This window comes from Podarcis tiliguerta, assembly GCF_965153285.1.
Source record: "Podarcis tiliguerta genome assembly, chromosome: 12".
Classification (NCBI taxonomy): Eukaryota; Metazoa; Chordata; class Lepidosauria; order Squamata; family Lacertidae; genus Podarcis; species Podarcis tiliguerta.
The window spans coordinates 22,772,199-22,790,898 of NC_139545.1; the positions used below are offsets into that span (position 1 = coordinate 22,772,199).

General features: G+C 45.6%; 2 protein-coding genes across 2 annotated transcripts in view; both read left to right on the plus strand.

Annotated features, from left to right (window-relative positions):
- Nucleotides 1–282: 282 nt before the first annotated feature.
- On the plus strand, nucleotides 283–8,697 carry FKBP14 (FKBP prolyl isomerase 14). The gene is made up of 4 exons (XM_083405213.1): nucleotides 283–921; nucleotides 3,766–3,917; nucleotides 5,632–5,759; nucleotides 8,050–8,697. The coding sequence occupies exons 1-4, from the start codon at nucleotides 665–667 to the stop codon at nucleotides 8,206–8,208; spliced, it is 696 nt and encodes a 231-aa protein (XP_083261339.1). The 5' UTR covers nucleotides 283–664; the 3' UTR covers nucleotides 8,209–8,697.
- Nucleotides 8,698–11,267: 2,570 nt separating this feature from the next.
- The window catches only part of SCRN1 (secernin 1), a 29,478-nt gene continuing 22,045 nt past the window's right edge, over nucleotides 11,268–18,700 (plus strand). The window contains exon 1 of the mRNA XM_083405081.1: nucleotides 11,268–11,514. The gene's annotated coding sequence lies outside the window, so the exon portion shown is untranslated. The remainder of the gene's footprint in view (nucleotides 11,515–18,700) is intronic.

The window sequence follows — 18,700 nt, forward strand, 5'->3', positions numbered from 1 at the left end:
CGTGGCCAAGAACGCCTGGGAAAGCGGCGAGCCAATGAGGCCGCCGCTCTCGCCGCCGCGCCAGCCAATGTCCGCGGCGCAGAAGCCGGTTGTATTGTGCTGAGGGATTCCGAGATGTACACGCGGCGTTCTCTTCCTGGAATGTTGGGGCAGCCAATCGCCGCCCGCAGCGACTCGGGAGGGTGTGTTTTGTTTGTTTCAGTGTATCGTTTTGAAGACGGGCAGCTCCGTGGCCCAATGGAACGGCGGCGTTGCCTGAGTTCTGCCCCACGGGGAGGAGCGTGGGGGGGAATGAATGGACGCGAAATCGTCGCGTTCTGGGGGCGAGTTTGCCACGTCTGCGGATTCGAGGAGCGGGGATGACGGGCCGGTGGGATGCGCGGGGCTGGCCGGAAACGGGAGCCCGCCTTCATTCGCGGAGAGCGCTGGGAAAAGCGTGGGCTTCCAAAGTTCGGGAAAGTTGCTGGGAAGCGGAGCTTGCATGGAGTGGCTGCTCCAGAAAATAAACATTAAAAAAAGCCAGCATTGAGAATCTCGCACTGAAAATAAGATAAAATCGCCTCTACGAAATCTGCAAAGGCTTTTTTAAATTTTTTAATTCAGCGTCCTGGGGCCATTTAGTATTGTGTCCGAATGTCTCCCCGTCTTCTTGTTTTTAAGGGAAATGCGCACGTTGCCTTTTAAACTGAAAGATTGCACACACGCTGCACACACGGCGCTGAAAATGAAAGGTGCCTTTTGGACTCTGCTTGCCTTTGCGTTCGTGGCTTTGGGGGCTGCGGGTCTCATCCCAGAACCAGAAGTGGAAATCGAAGTGCTCCAGAAACCGTTCATTTGCAAGAGGAAGACGAAGCCGGGAGACATGATGTTGGTGCACTACGAAGGCTATTTGGAGAATGACGGCTCGCTCTTTCATTCGACGTGAGTATACCTCCCTCAACACACGTACACAGACTAAGATGTATGTGCAATGGATGGTGGAAAACTACATCTGAATTCTTTTGTATTAGACTCTGTAAAACTGCAGAATGCATGAAATCCCATTGCAGCTACAGTGGTACCTCGGGTTACATACGCTTCAGGTTACAGACTCCGCTAACCCAGAAATAGTGCTTCAGGTTGAGAACAGAAATCGTGCTCCTGCGGCGCAGCGGGAGGCCCCATTAGCTAAAGTGGTGCTTCAGGTTAAGAACAGTTTCAGGTTAAGTACGGACCTTTGGAACGAATTAAGTACTTAACCTGAGGTATCACTGTAGTTGGGCCTGATTCTTTGGAACAGCAGTGGCTAACCCAGGGATTCCCCCTCTGAATATTTGTGGAACTACAATTCCCATGCTCCGTGGTCATTCCTTGGCCTTGTAGGCTGGGGTGGATGGGAGTTGTAGTCCAACATGACTGGATTGTGCGGTCAGTTTTCAATGCATCTTCTAGGGGAAGGGGCACAGGTTAGCCACCCCTGCTTTAGAAACCACATTCTTTTCACTAATAATTAATAATAATGATACATTTAAATTTCACCCTTTTCCCAAGTAGCTCAGACGTACGTGGTTCTCTTGCTGCCTCTATTTTCATAACATCTGAACAGCTCAGTTGGTAGAGCATGGGACTCTTAATCTCACGGTTGTGGGTTCAAATTCCACGTTGGGTGAAAGATTCCTGCGTTTCAGGGTGTTGGACTAGATTACTCTCGTGGTCCATTCTAACCCTACAGTTCTAATGAATCTATGAAACAACAAGCCTGTGAGGTAGGTTCTTAAAAGGGATTGGCCAAATTCATGGAGCATAGCGCTATTGATAGCTGCTCACCACAATAATCATATTCCTAATTTACTGCCGGGGTGTAGTATGTAGTTGCTGGGAATCAAAAGTGGGTAGAGTGTTAGGTTTGTGTCCTGCTTAACTGGTTTCCTATAGACATCTGGTTGTTTATTGTGAGAACGAGGTGCCAGACTAGATAAGCTTTTGATCTGATCCATCAGAACTCTTTCTTACATAGGTGTGGCTGAGAGAAAGATGCTGGTCCCAGTTTGGACAATGAACTTTGTGGCTGAGAACCCAGAATCTTCATGTCCAAAAATCTAACCCATAGATGGAGAACCTGTGGCCATCCATTTGCTGTTGGACTAAAAATTCAACCACCCCTGACGGCTGGCTGGGACTGATGTAGGTGTCAGGGAACTGCCATCAGTGCTGGAGGGAGAGAGCAAAATCCAGAGGGATTCCGGAGAGCGTCCCGGGATTGGGAGAGGCAGCCCATCTTCTGGGGAAGAGAATCAGCGTAGCACCAGTGGAGAAGGGGGGCAGATGGGGGAAGCGGCAAGGCGGTCCCATGACTCCTTGCCGGGGACCAGCGGGGAGAGTAGAGGTCCTCCGCTGCCCACGCCCTCCTTGCGCAGAAGGCTTTCGCGCAGAGAGAGATTAGGAGGAGACATGGCGTCAAAGAGCTTCTTTGCTGGAAGAAGTTTAAGAAACACCCACTGACGGATTCTGCCAGCGATTGAGACAGCCACGGGTGAGTGGCTGTCTGGACAGAAAAGGTTCACTCAGGCAACCCAGCCAGGTGTTTGCACCGGCTTACGCACGAGCATCCCCTAGAACCATTACAGCAGGTTGATTCAACAGCATCTAGAGAGGCACAGGTTCTACACACACACACACACACACATCCCCGAACTAACCATGGTATCACATTTTCTTAAAAAAATTAAAAGATTTCAAAATAAAATCAAATTTAGTTAGAGCAGAAATAGGAAACCTAGCTCGATTTCACATTTGAGTTATTAACTTAAAAAAAAATCTTTGATTTGGAAAACTGTTAAAAGGATATGCATTGAAATTCAACCAGGGGGATGCGAGGAAGTCACTTAACAATGTTAATAAGATTAATTTTAATAAGGTTGTGATTTATGTTTGTTTTTTTATTTGTGTGTTTACAATTTTGTGAAAACCAATAAATAAAAATCAGTGGCTTTCGAAAGGATGGGAAGGCGGCAGTTGCAATTAAAGAAGAAAAGGCACAGAAAGTTAGAACCGCCAACCAATTAAACAAAGTTAAAAAGTTGCATAATGTAGCTCTTCTTGATTTGATGAAATCTGTCTTATCTTAAAAATGAAATACACTAATTCTAAAGACAATCTGGTTACGTCATTTTCAGATGGCGCACACATGTGCTTGTAACGGGCATCATCTTAGAACATCTCCCCCCATCCTAATGCCCATTTATTTATTTATTTGCAATAATTTTTATTCGCCCTCAGCGCAACATAAACCAGTAGATCAGATGAATACATCACCATAGCTGAATCACCCATCAGGGAAAGGCATCACGAAGAGATAAGTTTTTAAAACAAGTGCCTACATGCCAATCTTGTATACACCTGCCTTACGTTTGCTGGATGCAGGTGTTCTTAGTAGATAAAAGACAATCCTTGAGAGTATATAGCTGCACTAAGAGTGTCTCCTAGTACTTCCTGCCCCAGGCAAATTTTTAATTAAAGCGCAATTAAATATATAGAGTGATTCGTCCTTCGCAAGGCTGCATCCATGTGGTTGCACAATGGACTATCTCGCTGTGTTAGTCCTTTGAAAGTATTTGACCCCTGGATCTTAAGTAGGTCTTTTGGGCTTGCTTCCTAGAAATTATCCTGCTGAGCAATGGCACCTGCAAAGGCCCTTTCCAACTGGCTTCTCAAGTGCCAACGATCAGCTTATTGTGACTATATATGGCACCTGACTCAGTAATGTTTCCTGTGTGTGTGTTTCAGCTACAAGCATAACAATGCCCAGCCAACATGGTTTACTCTCGGTATAAGGGAAGTTATCATAGGCTGGGATAAAGGTTTGAAACAGATGTGCGTAGGAGAGAAACGCAAGCTAACTGTTCCTCCATCCCTGGCTTATGGAAAAGAAGGAAAAGGTAATCGTTCTGGAGAACTCTCTCCAGGTTCAAGGAATCCTTAACATTATTATTTAATGAAAACACATTCTGAACATCTTGATCATAGCATGGAATGATTTAGAACATGGGGAGGCAAACTATGGTCCAGCAATAGCTGGAAGGCCACTGGTTCCCAATCCCTGTTTTATCGGAATCCTAATGATCACGTTTTTTTCTACTATATTTTTCAATAACTGCACAAAGCCCGCCAGAATAAAGGATAAAAAACAGGAATACTATGTTTTGTGTGTCATCACTAGCAAAACACTGTCAAGAGACTCTTCTACAATTTTATTGACTTTATAACTTGTAGCAAACACTTTAGCAGTGGCGTAGCGTGGGTTGTCAGCACCCGGGGCAAGGCAAGTAATTTGCGCCCCCTAACCCGTGGATTTGCACCCCCTAAGCCTACCCTCCAGATGTTGCGCCCGGTGCGGCCGGCCCCCCTTGCACCCCCCATGCTACGCCACTGCACTTTAGGCACAACTGTGAAAAATAAAATGGGACTCATTTTAGAGTAAACAGGTACAGGCATACCTCGGGCTGAAGTAGCTTCGGGTTGAGCGTTTTCGGGTTGCGCTCTGCGGTGACCCGGAAGTAACGCGACACGTTACTTCCAGGTTTCGCCGCTCATGCATGCGCACACGTTCAAAATGACGTCACGTGCATGCGCGGAAGTGGTGAATCGCGACCCACAGACGCGGGATGCGTTCGCTTCAGGATGCGAACGGGACTCCGGAATGGATCCCGTTCACATCCAGAGGTTCCACTGTACAGAATTGCACTTTTAGAGCACGCTTGTATAGAATTACACTGCGAAATCTCCCTAACAATGGATGCGATGTTTGAAAAGAACTAAAGGAGAATAATGGAAACAGATCAAACCCCAAGCCTTTCTAAATGTTATCACATCTTCATCCAACGTAATTCAACCAGATTTGTTCTTCACAAACACAAAAAAAAAACTAATGGAGCTTTTCACTTCAAGTTTTCTTGCTTCTATAATCAGCAATGGAGATTGCTAGGTAACGGAAAATCAAAATACCTTTGAACTAGCCTAACTTGTACACCACTTTATATTTCAAAAAGTCTTTAAGCGGTTGCTTTATAATCTTGTGTATTCTAAATCAGGGATCAGCAAACTTTTTCAGCAGGGGGCTGGTACACTGTCCCTCAGACCTTGTGGGGGGCTGGACTATATATATATTTTTTGGGGGGGGGGAGAATGAATTCCTATGCCCCACAAATAACCCAGAGATGCATTTTAAATAAAAGGACACATTCTACTCATGTAAAAACACGCAGATTCCCAAACCATCCATGGGCCAGATTTAGAAGGCTATTGGGCCAGATCTGGCCTTGGGCCTTAGTTTGCCTAACCATGCATTACACCAGGCTTCCTCAACCTCGACCCTCCAGATGTTTTGAGACTACAGTTCCCATCATCCCTGACCACTGGTCCTGCTAGCTAGGGATCATGGGAGTTGTAGGCCAAAAACATCTGGAGGGCCGAGGTTGAGGAAGCCTGCATTGCACCATAAATTCATAGCCACTTAATGCGGTGTTCTATTCCTTTGAGCACAGTAACTAATGAAACAAGGCAAGCTGAAGGGTGCAAATTCACACTGACAATGCTTATCTTCTCGGTTACATTTGTAATTTTGTCTCAATGTTTATGTACCATGTTGGGTAGGAAAAATTCCACCTGAGAGCACTTTGATCTTCAACATCGAACTTCTCGAAATCAGGAATGGACCGCGATCTCACGAGTCCTTTCAACAAATGGATCTTAATGATGATTGGAAGCTTTCCAGAGAAGAGGTGAAATGCTTTCTACAATTGTGTGTTAATGTATTTAACAGGAAAATAGAAATTTAGGTTTTGCTTCCCTTGAGGTTATGCTTTGCAACTACAGTGGTACCTCGGGTTACATACGCTTCAGGTTACATACGCTTCAGTTTACACACTCCGCTAACCCGGAAGTAGTACCTCAGGTTAAGAACTTTACCTCAGGATGAGAACAGAAATCGTGCTCCAGCAGCGCGGCAGCAGCAGGAGGCCCCATTAGCTAAAGTGGTGCTTCAGGTTAAGAACAGGTTAAGAACGGACCTCCGGAATGAATTAAGTACTTAACCTGAGGTACTACTGTATGACATTTGTAAGCCTTTACTGTGGTGTTTTGAGCTGCCGCAGTTCCAATTTCCTTTTACACACTCAAAACTCTGGTGCTCTCTGTGCTCTCTATTCAAGGTGCTGATTTTAAAATACATTTTAAAATTCAGTAAGTATTTGTAGTGCAAAGGCTACTTGTGCCTGCCTTTCTGAGTGGCAAAGAAAGGGACATTATTTCTAAGATTTTACAAATAACACTGCGGGGGGAGGGGGGAAATTCTCTTCAGTAAATTAAGTCTGGTTTTGGAAATAATTGCTGCATTACTCTTTTACTGATTGCATCTTCTGGTTTTCGAGTTTCTGAACAAAATTGGCGTTTTCTTTGACAACAGTAATCACAGTGAGGCTGAATCTTTTTGCTTCCATTTTCAGCTAACTACAGTTTCATTGACAAATGTCTGTGGTTGCTGCTACCTAGGTAGGGTTGTCATATATCCTCTTTTTTCCAGGCTGCTTTCTCTTTTTTTATGGGTAGAGTCGTCATAGCGATCCATAGTTAAAAGTTGGGAAACACTCATGTCTTAACAAATGAAACTGACCTGTAGAAAATGTAACTTGAAAAAAGAGACATTGCACATACTTTTGTAAACCAAGAAATCTTTAATAAAAAATACATTTTTAAAAAAAGACAACCCTAACTATGGTTTGTATGTAGAAGGCATCTACCACAATTTGAAGTTTGCATTGTTTCAGTCAACCATAGTTAACACTAACCACCGTTTGTCCAAGTTTGGACGTAACAAGAAACTGTGGTTAATTTAAAATAGAGTCAAAAGCCTCTGATCTCCTTTGCAACCATATTCATAGGGAGAAGGAGTGTTTGAGGCTCACACGTACAAGCTACCGTATTTTTTGTCCTATAGGATGCACCGTCCCATAAGGCACACCTAGTTTTTTGGGGGGGAAATAAAGGGGGGGAAATTATCTCCCCCCCAGGCGTGGGGCTGGGCGGGGGAAGCCCGAGCTTCCCCCGACCCCAGCCCCCAAACAGGCAGCTTTCTGCAAGCCGTGGGAGCCCAGCGCTGGCTCCCGCTGCTTGCGGAGAGGTCCGCAAAGCCTAGACGCGCTGAGCTCAGCGCGGGCAGGTTTCAGCATGCAGGCAACTCTCCGCAAGCAGCGGGAGCGCTCCCGCTGCTTGCGGAGAGGTCCGCGAAGCCTGGATGCGCTGAGCTCAGTATGCGCAGGCTTCAGCATGCAGGCAACTCTCTGCAAGCAGCGGGAGCCCAGCGCTGGGCACCCGCTGCTTGCGGAGAGGTGCGCGAAGCCTGCATTTGCGCCATAGGACGCACACACATTTCCCCTTCATTTTTGGAGGGGAAAAAGTGCGTCCTATAGGGCGAAAAATACGGTAAATCTCTTCTGTGGCCCTTACCTATGAAATTTGATCATGGAGAAAAGCTAAATAGGCGCCATTACTGATCTTCTTTGAAAAACAATAACTTTGAAATTATATCTTTTTAGAATGCCTACAGAGTTTAAATTGAGATACTGACTAATGGAACTATTGCCCAGGGCTAGTTTCCCCCCAGGTTTATCAAAATCATAGAATTGTAGAGTTGGAAAGGGGACCCTGAGGGTTGTCTAGTCAAACCCACTGTAGCGCAGGAATCTGTTGATTAAATGCAATGGTTTTAATATTTTTGTTGCTATATTAACTGATTTGATGGATCTTATGGATTGAACACTGCTTTGTGAGCAGAAAAAGAGTGCAGAAGGCTTTAAAATAAAAATAAAATTGTGTTCAGTCTTTCATGTGAACACAGCCAGTTCCATAGATTTACAATCCATTTGGGAATGCTACAGCTGTTGCTTTGCACAGATTATTATTACCTGTACTGAACTTACTAGAGAGGATGGGCCATTTTACATTGGCTTGCTTTCTCATATCCAACAGATACGTAATGATTAAAAGCTTTTTCCCCCTTGTGTTATTCCATAGGTAAAAGTATACTTGAAGAAAGAATTTGAAAGGCATGGTGCACCAGTCAATGACAGCCACCATGATTCTTTAGTTGAAAACATATTTGAGAAGGAAGATGAAGACAGCGATGGATTTATATCTGCAAGGGAGTTTGTATATACACATGATGAGCTATAAAACATTTTGAAGCAATTCCCAACGAGAAAGTAATGACTGACAACCTGATGCTTCCAAATTTATAATATATATGTATTCTATTTGGAGTTGCCTGTTACGCATTTTGGGGGGGGGGGGATGTGTTGCCCATTTTTCTACTTGAACTACTATTGATACAAAACATTGAGACTTGTTTTTATAAAGTGGGAGCATCTGTTCAAATGATACTTTAATAGGAAAGCTCTGTGCATTTATTTATTTAGAAAACTATGAAATAAAAAACACAGCCTCTGTTTATTATTACTGCTTATAAGCACACTCCAACACTGTTCTCCCCCTGCCTGCTCTTAAATTCAAACTCTTCTAGCATTTAAGTATTTGGTCTATTTTCTTGTGTTCTGTCAAGAAGCTATTGATTTTTTAAAAAAACAAAACAGTATTAATATTATAGTGCATCCCTATGCATGTCTGCTCAGGTAAACACCATTGAATTAAATCAAATGGGACTTATTGCTGGTTAAGTGTGCTCATTGTTGCAATTGTAGTCACTTGTGGTGAAGTGTGTCTCGCTATTTTAATTGTTCCAAATGGCTTGCCTTCCTAAGCAACTTTGTGCTTAGGATGAAACACACTGACTATATCTCTTTCCCATAAAGCAGCAAAAAAAGGACAATAGAGCAAGTAGTGACGCTGAGTTTTGGGTGTGGCAGCAGTTTGGAGCCCAACACCTAACTTGCCCATGAGAAATAACAAGCTTTTCCCCAATCCCTTTGATATAAGCACCAATTGTTTGCTTGTCTTGTCAATAAGGCTATCCTTAGTTGATCTATCCCATGGGTAGGCAAACTAAGGCCTGGGGGCCAGATCCGGCCCAATCGCCTTCTAAATCCGGCTTGCGGACAGTCCGGGAATCAGCGTGTTTTTGCATGCGTAGATTGTTTCCTTTTATTTAAAATGCATCTCTGGGTTATTTGTGGGGCATATGAATTCGTTCATATATTTTTTCCAAAATATAGTCCTTCGCTAACACCTGAGCCCTTTATTTGTGAAGCTCCTGTTCACAATATATTTGGCAAACCTTTTATATCCTGCCTTTCTGCTCCTTTTCACTGTGACCTTGTCAGTGTAGGATAGCGCCTACACTGGAGCTGGGAGATTCCTCCCCACCTTAAATGGATCTAGTTCTGCATCTTAAAAGGAGGAATTTTGACAACCCGAGCTACATTAAGTAGCAGTGCTTCTTTCCAAAACTGCCTACTATATTTGACATACCTGCCTCCTGATACTATTTTTGTGTATGTTAGAAGAAAAATTGCATGCAATCTTAGTGGCCTCATTTTCACATCACAATAGCTGATTTGTCAAAAACATGGTTCCTGTATGGCTCCCCTGCCCTCAAAACAAGTGATGTCTTATTTTCTGAACATGGTCTATGGTTTGTTTCAAACAAGCCACGAGCAGCAAGTCAGAAATAAAACCAAGAACAAATGTTGGTTGGTTTCTGGTTTGTCACTAGTGGTTTGTGTGAAATGTACTATGGCTGGTTTGAGCTGTGTGTGCATAGCCACACAAGTGAACCATGGTTAAAATAAGACAAACTGATTGCGACATGCAACCATAGTCTTATGAGTCCTACTGTTGGCATAGGACTGGGTGGGGAACACTCTGGGCATGATGTAAGGTACTGTGACTGGAATCTTGGTTGTGCTTGCAGACAAGATCCATTCCTTGGGGATGATGCAACAGGAATCATCACAAGCGATTACCGCATGGGCCAAATTTCACTGAAGTAGCTCTGCTAGCCTGTCAGGCCACCTTCAATGCACCCTCCAGATAACATTTTTATTGTGCATTTGTGAATATTGTTGCGGTCACACGCGATGCAGGTTTCAATGCTGTCCATGCCTGGAGAAGTTTTGAGTGGCCAGACTGCTCCATTTTCATTCAGCAGACACTCCATAGCTTCCTGCTGAAATCCTTTAACTTTACACCACGAATGTTTTGGTTTATCTTTGTTTTGTTGTACTGTAGCCCCTCCAGACAGTGATAGCCAGATGGCACTGGGGAAGCACAGCAGAACAAACCCACCAGCTATGCACTATTATGTCAAGAACATGTTGTGAAATAAACCTGCAGCAATAAAACACCACAGCCTAGAAGAGCCCACAGTGACTTAAGTGTTGGTTGAGTGGTGCTCACTGTTATCAGGTGCATGGAAGCGTTTCTTACTGTAGATACAAAGGATCAAAGACCATGAAATAGAGGTCAGCCACCAGGGCGTGCAATTTTAGGGGGGGGCTGAAATTTGTGCACATTTCTTCAGTAAGGGGTCTTAAAAATGTGTTTCGGGTGTGAGGAGTTCAAATCTGCTATTCTTTGTGTGGCTGGATGACATTTAGCTTGGTAAATCTACGTTTGATTAAAAAAACATGTAAACTCTCAGAAAAGCAAAAAAAAATTAATGCTACCTTCTGAAAAGGTCAGGTAATGCTACAAAAAAATAGTTTCTCCTTACATGGGTGTGTTTTTAAATACGTATCCCCCCCCCCCCGTTAATGCATCTGATGAAATGAGCTCTAATCCAAGCTTATCACAAGAAATGTGTGAGTCCAAGTGCCCTGAGACACGTTGCTCTTCATAGGAAACCCTGCAGTGCTCTTAAGAGAGGGATGCTTCATCATAGCTGTCAACGTTTCCCTTTTTTAAGGGAAATTCCCTTATTCCGAATAGGATTCCTCGCAAGAAAAGGGAAAAGTCGACAGCTATGTGCTTCATGGCGGCTCTCGTCGTTCGTTGCTTTGAGGCTGCGGGGCTGTTTCCAGCCGACTCCGGCATTGCAATGAGCTAAGCAGCAGCTCGAGCTCCTCCTAGCCGTCACCTCAGACGCCACTCAGCTGCGGGAAGTCGGCGTCCCTCTGTGCATGCTCAGAGGCGCCCTTCTCAGGGCTCCATCACCCAGCTCGGCTTCCGCTAGCCGGAACCCAAAGGGCTTCTTCCTCGCAGCCGTCCTTCCCCAGGCCAGCGGAGGGATACTCTAGACGCCCCTTTCCGGCCACAAGACCCTCCCGCTTCCTTGTCTCGCCTGTTCCCACGGCTGGAGCTGCACGCCCGCTAGGCGGAGCCCTGCGCAGACGCGACGGCGCTGAGCCGCGAGGAGGCAGCGGCGCCTGCTGGCTCCCTCCCTGCTGGCAGGCCGCTCACGTGAGCCGGAGCGCAGCTGTTACCTGGGAGGAGAGGCCGCCGCCGCCGCCGCCGCCTGCTCGCCCTCAACCAGACGGAGCTGCAGGCGGAGGGAAGCCCGAAGGGAGCAAGCAAGCAAGCGGCAAGGTGAGGTCTCTCTCTCTCTCGCTCCGGGGGGGGGGTCTCTTTTTGGGGTTTGCTCGTCTTCGGCAGCCACCGTTCGTCGACTGAGGGAGGAGGCGGCGGCGCTTGCCAAGGTCTCTCCCATCGCAGCGAAGCGGCCTCAAGGGCGCACCTGGAGGTCCCAGCAGGTGCGCTGCTGCTGCCGCTGCCTCCGCCGTCTGCATGGGGAGCCGCGGCCAGGGCTCGCCGAGGATGCGCCCTTCTGCTCGCCGGCCTCTCTTTTTCGCAGGTGCAGCCATCGGGGATTCTGCAAAGAGGCCGGTCACCTCCTGGCTTTCCCATCCTCCCCCTCATGCACATACATACAAACGCTTTCCCTCTTCTCCAACCCAGAAATCAGGAGAACGAGCTCTAGCAGGGGTGCCAACTTGAATAAAATAGGGGGGGGGGGCGGCGGCTCAGGTAAACCCCACCCTGCATAAGGGATCACAAGATGCGGCTCGCACACCCTATTTGAATGGCAATGCCCATCCATTTGCGGGGCCCCTCAATATTTAACTGGGGGCCCAAAGGGACGTTGGCCCCTAGGAGTTGGCTCCTATGAGCTCTAGGGCCAGGACTCCCCCCCCCCCCAGGCAGAACTCACCAGAACTGAGTTTCGGCACCTCTCAGGTGGGTGCCCTTGCCATTTTAAGAGAATGAGGTGAGTTCCAGCACCTTTCCCAAAATAAATAGCACTGTCTAGGGCTACTTTTCTCTTGCCCCTCCTTGATCTTTGCACTTGATGACTCATCCCTGGGCTCCTCTCTCTGCTGCATGTGTTAGTGGCCTCCCCCTGGTCCACAATTGCCGCTTCACACAATCGTTGGATTGTTGCAAGCTCTTCACTGGATGGGAAGAGCCTCCACCTCACCCCAGACCTCCCTTTCACCTTTTGCCCCTGGGTGTGTAGCTTCCTGCCTGGGGGAACAGAGTCTTAATTCACTCAGGCTGTAGATACTGCATCTGAGATTTTTTGGAGAGGCGGAGGTCCTTGGATGCTGTGAGGCTTTGGGTGTATGACTGAAGGGCAGGTGCATGATGCTGAGATGCTGTAGTGTAACAGAGCTGTATCTGTAGAGATGCTTGCAGGGTGGAAATGTAGGCTTGCTAGCTGTAGTAACTCCGTTGCTGCTAAGTTCCTGAGCTGTTTTAACTGCCCGTTGCCCCAGTGTCTTCTTGCGCTTCTGACATTTCCCATCCATCTTCTGTGACCTTAGATCAGTTCCACTGCTTCTTCCTGTGGTTTTCTGGCAATTCCTATCTCATTTGCAAAGGTTTAACAGGTGATGTCTATCTAGAATCTAGTGTGAAGTATAACATGGCTGCCTGCTATATATAGTCTAGCCTTTGTGCTTCATCTGACTCATCTGAAATCATTTCTACAAACTTGCTTTTCATTGTGGCCCCTGGCTCCTTCCTATTTAAATATGAGCGTGGGCACAGATTGCTAGTAGTAAAGTGAGATTTTGCTGCTAATAATGCATGGTTTTCTTTTCTAAAATTGTGAATACTGGAACATGAACTGAAAGTAGGTTTATTACTGCCTGGTGGGTTTTTTTGTTTTTAATAATTGCAAGAAATGCACCTGCTCAGGTGGTCTCTTTGGGACTTTAATTCAAAAGTTCTTCAAGGCTAAAGTACTGGGCTTTACTGAAATGTTTTCTCCCTCTGTCCATTGTTTGATCTACTTACATAAAATAGCAAGCTTTTAGCTCAAGGTTATGGTTTTGAAATGGCATTGTGGGTTTTGGAGATTCACGTGCATCTTCCTTTTCACAAAATGGGGTTTTCTGGTTATTTTTAGATCTTCATGATCTGTAGTTTAAAGCACTATTGGCCTTTGTGTAGCTGTGCTGCCCTGTAAGGCAAGGCCTTGATATTTTAGTGGATTTCTAGACTGACCCCTGACCTACTCAGCTGCATAGGCCCAGTGGGCTACCTCTGTATCAGTGCCTGTAGTAGTGTCCATTATGCTTTCCTTCTCACTTAGATTCTATGAGTGTTTTCACCTGGATGGAATGTGTCCTTGACCTCTGATAGTCATAGTGCCCTTTGCTTGCCTGGATAGAGGACAAGATGGGTGTGTGTAGAAGCTAGCCTACTAGCTCCACCCACTTTTGCCTCTGGCCCCGCCCATCACTGGCATGTAAAATAAGGGAATGTGGCTTTCAGTATACAGTGGTACCTTGGTTTAAGAACAGCTTAGTTTATGAACAACTTGGATTAAGAACGCTGCAAACCCAGAAGTAGGTGTTTTGGTTTGTGAACTTTGCCTTGGAATAAGAACATGTTTCACTTCCTGTTGAGTGTGTTCCATTTGTAAATTGAGTCCCCCGCTGCTATGGGAAAGCCTGCCTTGTTTTAGAACGCTTTGGTTTAAGAACAGACTTCTGGAACAGATTAAGTTTGTAAACCAAGGTACCACTGCAATTATTTCTGGTGGCTCATATGGAGAAGATCCTTTCTGGAATCGTCACCAGATTTAGGGAGGTGTGGGTGGTTTATCTGCCCAGGGTGCCAAGCCAAGGGGGTGCATAATAATAATAATAAATTTTAACAACCTGATATTTATGCAGGTACCCACTGAGAAGAGACATAAAAAAGCAAGTGTACCAAAATGAAGTTTGTGTGTGTGTGTGTGTGTGTGTGTGTGAGAAAATAAGAAATATTTAAAGGGGAGAGGTGCCAAATTTTGTCCTTGCTTAGGGCACCATATTACCAAAGTCCACCCCGCTAGAATTATTGCAGAGCTGCTGCTAGATTCTTTCCACACTGTATTTTTCTCAGGAGGGTAACAATGCTTATATTTTATAAACGCCTTTCACTAATGTATCCAAAAATTGTTCATCCTGCCTTTTTTTTGCAGCAGTGGCTTGTATGCAGCTTGTGATAGAGGAATCGCCCCATGTATTGTTCCATAGCCGTAATTTTTCAGCTAAATTACAGTTAATAAATGTTGTTGGTACCACAGTGATCAAGGTTTTGCAGGTGTGCATCCTGTGGCATGTGTTGCGTTGTTATCACGCAGTGGCATCGCTCCACGGAGGTCTTATTGAGACAAAATCTGCTGAAGGCTACTGAGGTATAGCATTCTGGTAGAGATTATTGCCAGACCCCTGGTGAGTTGGCTATGCATGAGAAAACTTTGTTTCTACTTTACAATAACTCGTGAGGGTTCACCAACTCCTGGTTGTGTGAACCTCTTGTTTGAGCCAGTGGCATCATGGGAGGTGAGGGGGTGTAGACTATTTCTCCAAAGCATTTTTACACCCCCCCCAAAAAAAAATGCCTCTCGGAACATCTTATGTATGTTTAACAAAGGGGGGGGGGGGAATAGTGGCGGGGATAGAAAAGGGTAGAGGTAAACTCAGGCACCAATCATTAAATACAGTGGTACCTCGCAAGACGAAAAGAATCCGTTCCGCGAGTCTTTTCGTCTTGCGTTTTTTTCGTCTTGCGAAGCAAGCCCATTGGCGGATTAGCGCTATTGACAGTTTAAGCGCTAAAAACGGCTTTTTAAGGCTTAAGGGATTAGCGGTTTTGCTGCTAAAATGCTTTTAGCAGTTTAGCGCTTCAGAAAAAGGGGTTTTGGAGCGAAAAACCCCCTCAAAATTTTTCGTCAATTTTCGTCTTGCGAAGCAAGCCCATAGGGAAATTCGTCTAGCGAAGTGCCTCTGCAAACGGAAAACCCTTTCGTCTTGCGGGTTTTCCGTCTTGCGAGGCATTCGTCTTGCGGGGCACCACTGTAGTAGTCCTTCTAATGGCCAGCTAGAAGGGGATGGGGGAGCCAATTATAGCTGTCTGCCAGCAGAGCCAATGGGGTGACCCTGATTCCCATCACTTCCTCTGTTGCAGTCTGGCGGAATTGCTTGCTGCACTTTGTGAGTCATACACTGGGATGACTGGCCTATATATGCAAATAAAAATCTGCAGCCGAATTGTTGAACATCTGGAATTCGAACAGATTATTTTAAAAAGCCTTTTTGTTGCTGCTCCTCATGTATAAAAATGCCATATTTTTTCCTCTATAAGACGCCCCCATGTATAAAACGCCCCCTTTTGGGGGGGGACTCAGATTTAAGGAAATGGGGGGAGATATATCTGTGTATAAGAGGCCCCCCTAATTTTTGACATTATTTTTTAGGGGGAAAACCTTGTCTTATACACAGAAAAATATGGTAAGATTAGAAGTCAGATTCTTCTTGTCTGCTGCAGGTCATCTAGTGATCTAGCAAACGAAGGTAAATTATCTCTTGCCTCTCCCTAATCTGAAGAATAGTGAGAACTCCATGTCTGACCCCACTATCACAGAGCAGTGCAAACCTCTTGAACTCAGACCATTGGGAACTGTAGAAGCATTTGGTTGCCCAGCAACATCTCTTTTGCAGTTCAAATGTAGCATTTCAAAGTGTGTAAGACTGAGACAAGCCATGGCTTAGTACGGATGTACGGGCTCTTGGAATGGAGATTACAGACATTTTGCTCTTGTGAGCTAGGTCTATCTTAGCTAACATGTCTTCTGAACGCAGGCTTGTGATTTGCCTTGAACTTTAAACAAAGAGCAGACATTGGTTACAGCTCATTATTTATCTGGAGCAAAACAAACCATGAGCCCAGGTTCATAAAGCATGCTAAGCCAAACCATGGTTTAGCTTGCCGCAACACACCAGAGGTGGAGCAGAGCTCCCAGGGAGACTCACCTAACACCTTCATTGCATATCTTCAGGCAGAAACGTTCCTCTTTCTCTCAGGCCTGTGGCTAATTAAACAATCTACAGTGGTACCTGGGGTTACGTACGCTTCAGGTTACAGACTCCGCTAACCCAGAAATAGTACCTCGGGTTAAGAACTTCAAGATGAGAACAGAAATTGTGCTCCAGCGGCACAGCAGCAGCAGGAGGCCTCTTTAGCTAAAGTGTTGCTTCAGGTTAAGAACAGTTTCAGGTTAAGAACGGACCTCCGGAACGAATTAAGTACTTAACCTGAGGTACCACTGTATAGCTTTTTAAACTGGTGTGTGTTGTTGTTTGTTATTATGTTATGTATTTTTGTGTTTTTATACTGTAAATTACCCCGTGATCCTCAAATGAAGGGTGGTATATAAATTTAATGAATAAATAAAATAAATAATAAGAAAAGTGGGTGTGGCTTAGTGCAGACATGGGCTCCTAGAGAGGAAGTTTCAGCCACTGTGCAATATTATTTGTGTGACATTCATTTATCAGAGCAGAGACTTGTTTTGCATATTGTAGCAAATCCTGACGCCGTTTGATAGATAGGAATGTGATTAATGTGACTGCCATCCTGCTGGTACAAAACGTTGGGTTTTTTTTGTTGTTTTTGCAAAAAGTTGCAGAATCCAGTCTGTTCCTGCTCCTCTGCAGATCTCAACGGCTGATGTGTCGCATGAAATAGCAATTACCGCTGCAAAATATACTAGCTATATTTCCCGCCTTGAGGGTGAACTAAACTAATTGGAATACAGATTTGAAATAAATTAACAGTATATATATATATCTCTCTCCAGTCTCCTGATTTCATTTTGCTCACCTATTTATTTCATTTGTAGCCACCGTCGTCCCAGAGGCATCAATACAAGTTTCTGAATTACCATGAGTGCTGCTGCATATTTCCATTACCATGGCACGCCTCCACTGGCATAAGTGGAATAAGCAAACCAGGAAGCATAGGCACAAACTTGAACAAAATATTGGGGGGGAGGGCTGCTCCCTGCACTTCTGCCTCCCCCACTGCACTTCTGTGGATCGCACCTTCCTCTGCTGCACAAAACTGGGCACAGGTCTCCGCATCCTCCCACCCACTTGCCTCTCACCCCCCCACCACAATACGTTTCTGCCCCCCTCGCCTGCTCACCTCTCCTACCGGCCTGCCTCTTCTGCCTGCCTGCTTGCCTGCAAGTGGCTGTCCAAGGGAGGGAGGGAGGAAAATGCCAATATTGGGGGGCAGCCCCCCTAAATATTTTATTGGGGGGCAAAGGGACCAGGGCCCTATAGCGTTGGCACCTATGCCAGGAAGGATATTGTATATGAACCGAGGATTGTGGTATGTTGCTACTTAACAAGCCCATGATCTGATCTGGAAGCCACATGACTAAAGGTTGGCTAATAGCCATGGCTTCTAAAGGAGAAATGGACCGCAAAACCCTGTCTTAGGTATAATGGGAAGCCAAGGCTACCTGGTTTGTTGATCCCACTTATACCAGGAGAGAATTGGCAGTGTTTAGGCAGCATGAGTATGCTATTGATTGGTTCACAGGAAGTCAGAAACTCTTGACTTACCATCAGCGTGGAAGCATCATCGGAACTACAGTGGTCCCTTGGGTTAGAAACACTTCGAGATACAGACTCTGCTAACCCAGAAGTTGTATCTCGGGTTAAGAACTTTACCTCAGGATGAGAACAGAAATAACACGGTGGCAGCGGGAGGCCCCATTAGCTAAAGTGGTACCTCAGGTTAAGAACGGTTGCAGGTTAAGAACAGACCTCTGGAACGAATTAAGTTCATACTCAGAGGTACTACTGTAGAATGTTGTAACCTAAGATTCTGTAGCCTTTTTTTTTCTTCCTCTCTCCCAGTTCCTTTTCCCTTTTGTTATGCCCTTTTAGCATGAGGTCAGGGACTGTTTTATGGCTGACATTTGTAAACTGTTCTGTAAGTCTTTTTGACTGACAAGGGAAAATTCCCCCCTTCCTTAAATTATACTGGGTGAGACTGTAGCCCCATCCAAAGTTTTGCACTGTTTCTGGAAGACGCTCGGGTGTAGGGGCTGTAGTGTATTTGCAGGCGAGCTTCAGTGTACTGCTGAAGAGCTGCCACATTTCTGTGTGGCCTTGAAATTCAAAGATGGTGCAGCTGCTTGATATTGGAGGTAAGGTAAAGGGACCCCTGACCATTAGGTCCAGTCACGGACGACTCTGGGGTTGTGGCGCTCATCTCACTTTATTGGCCAAGGGAGCTGGCGTACAGCTTCCGGGCCATGTGGCCAGCATGACTAAGCCGCTTCTGGCGAACCAGAGCAGTCACGGAAACGCCGTTCACCTTCCCTCCAGAGCGGTACCTATTTATCTACTTGCACTTTGATGTGCTTTCGAACTGCTAGGTGGGCAGGAGCTGGGACTGAGCAATGGGAGCACACCCTTTTGCAGGG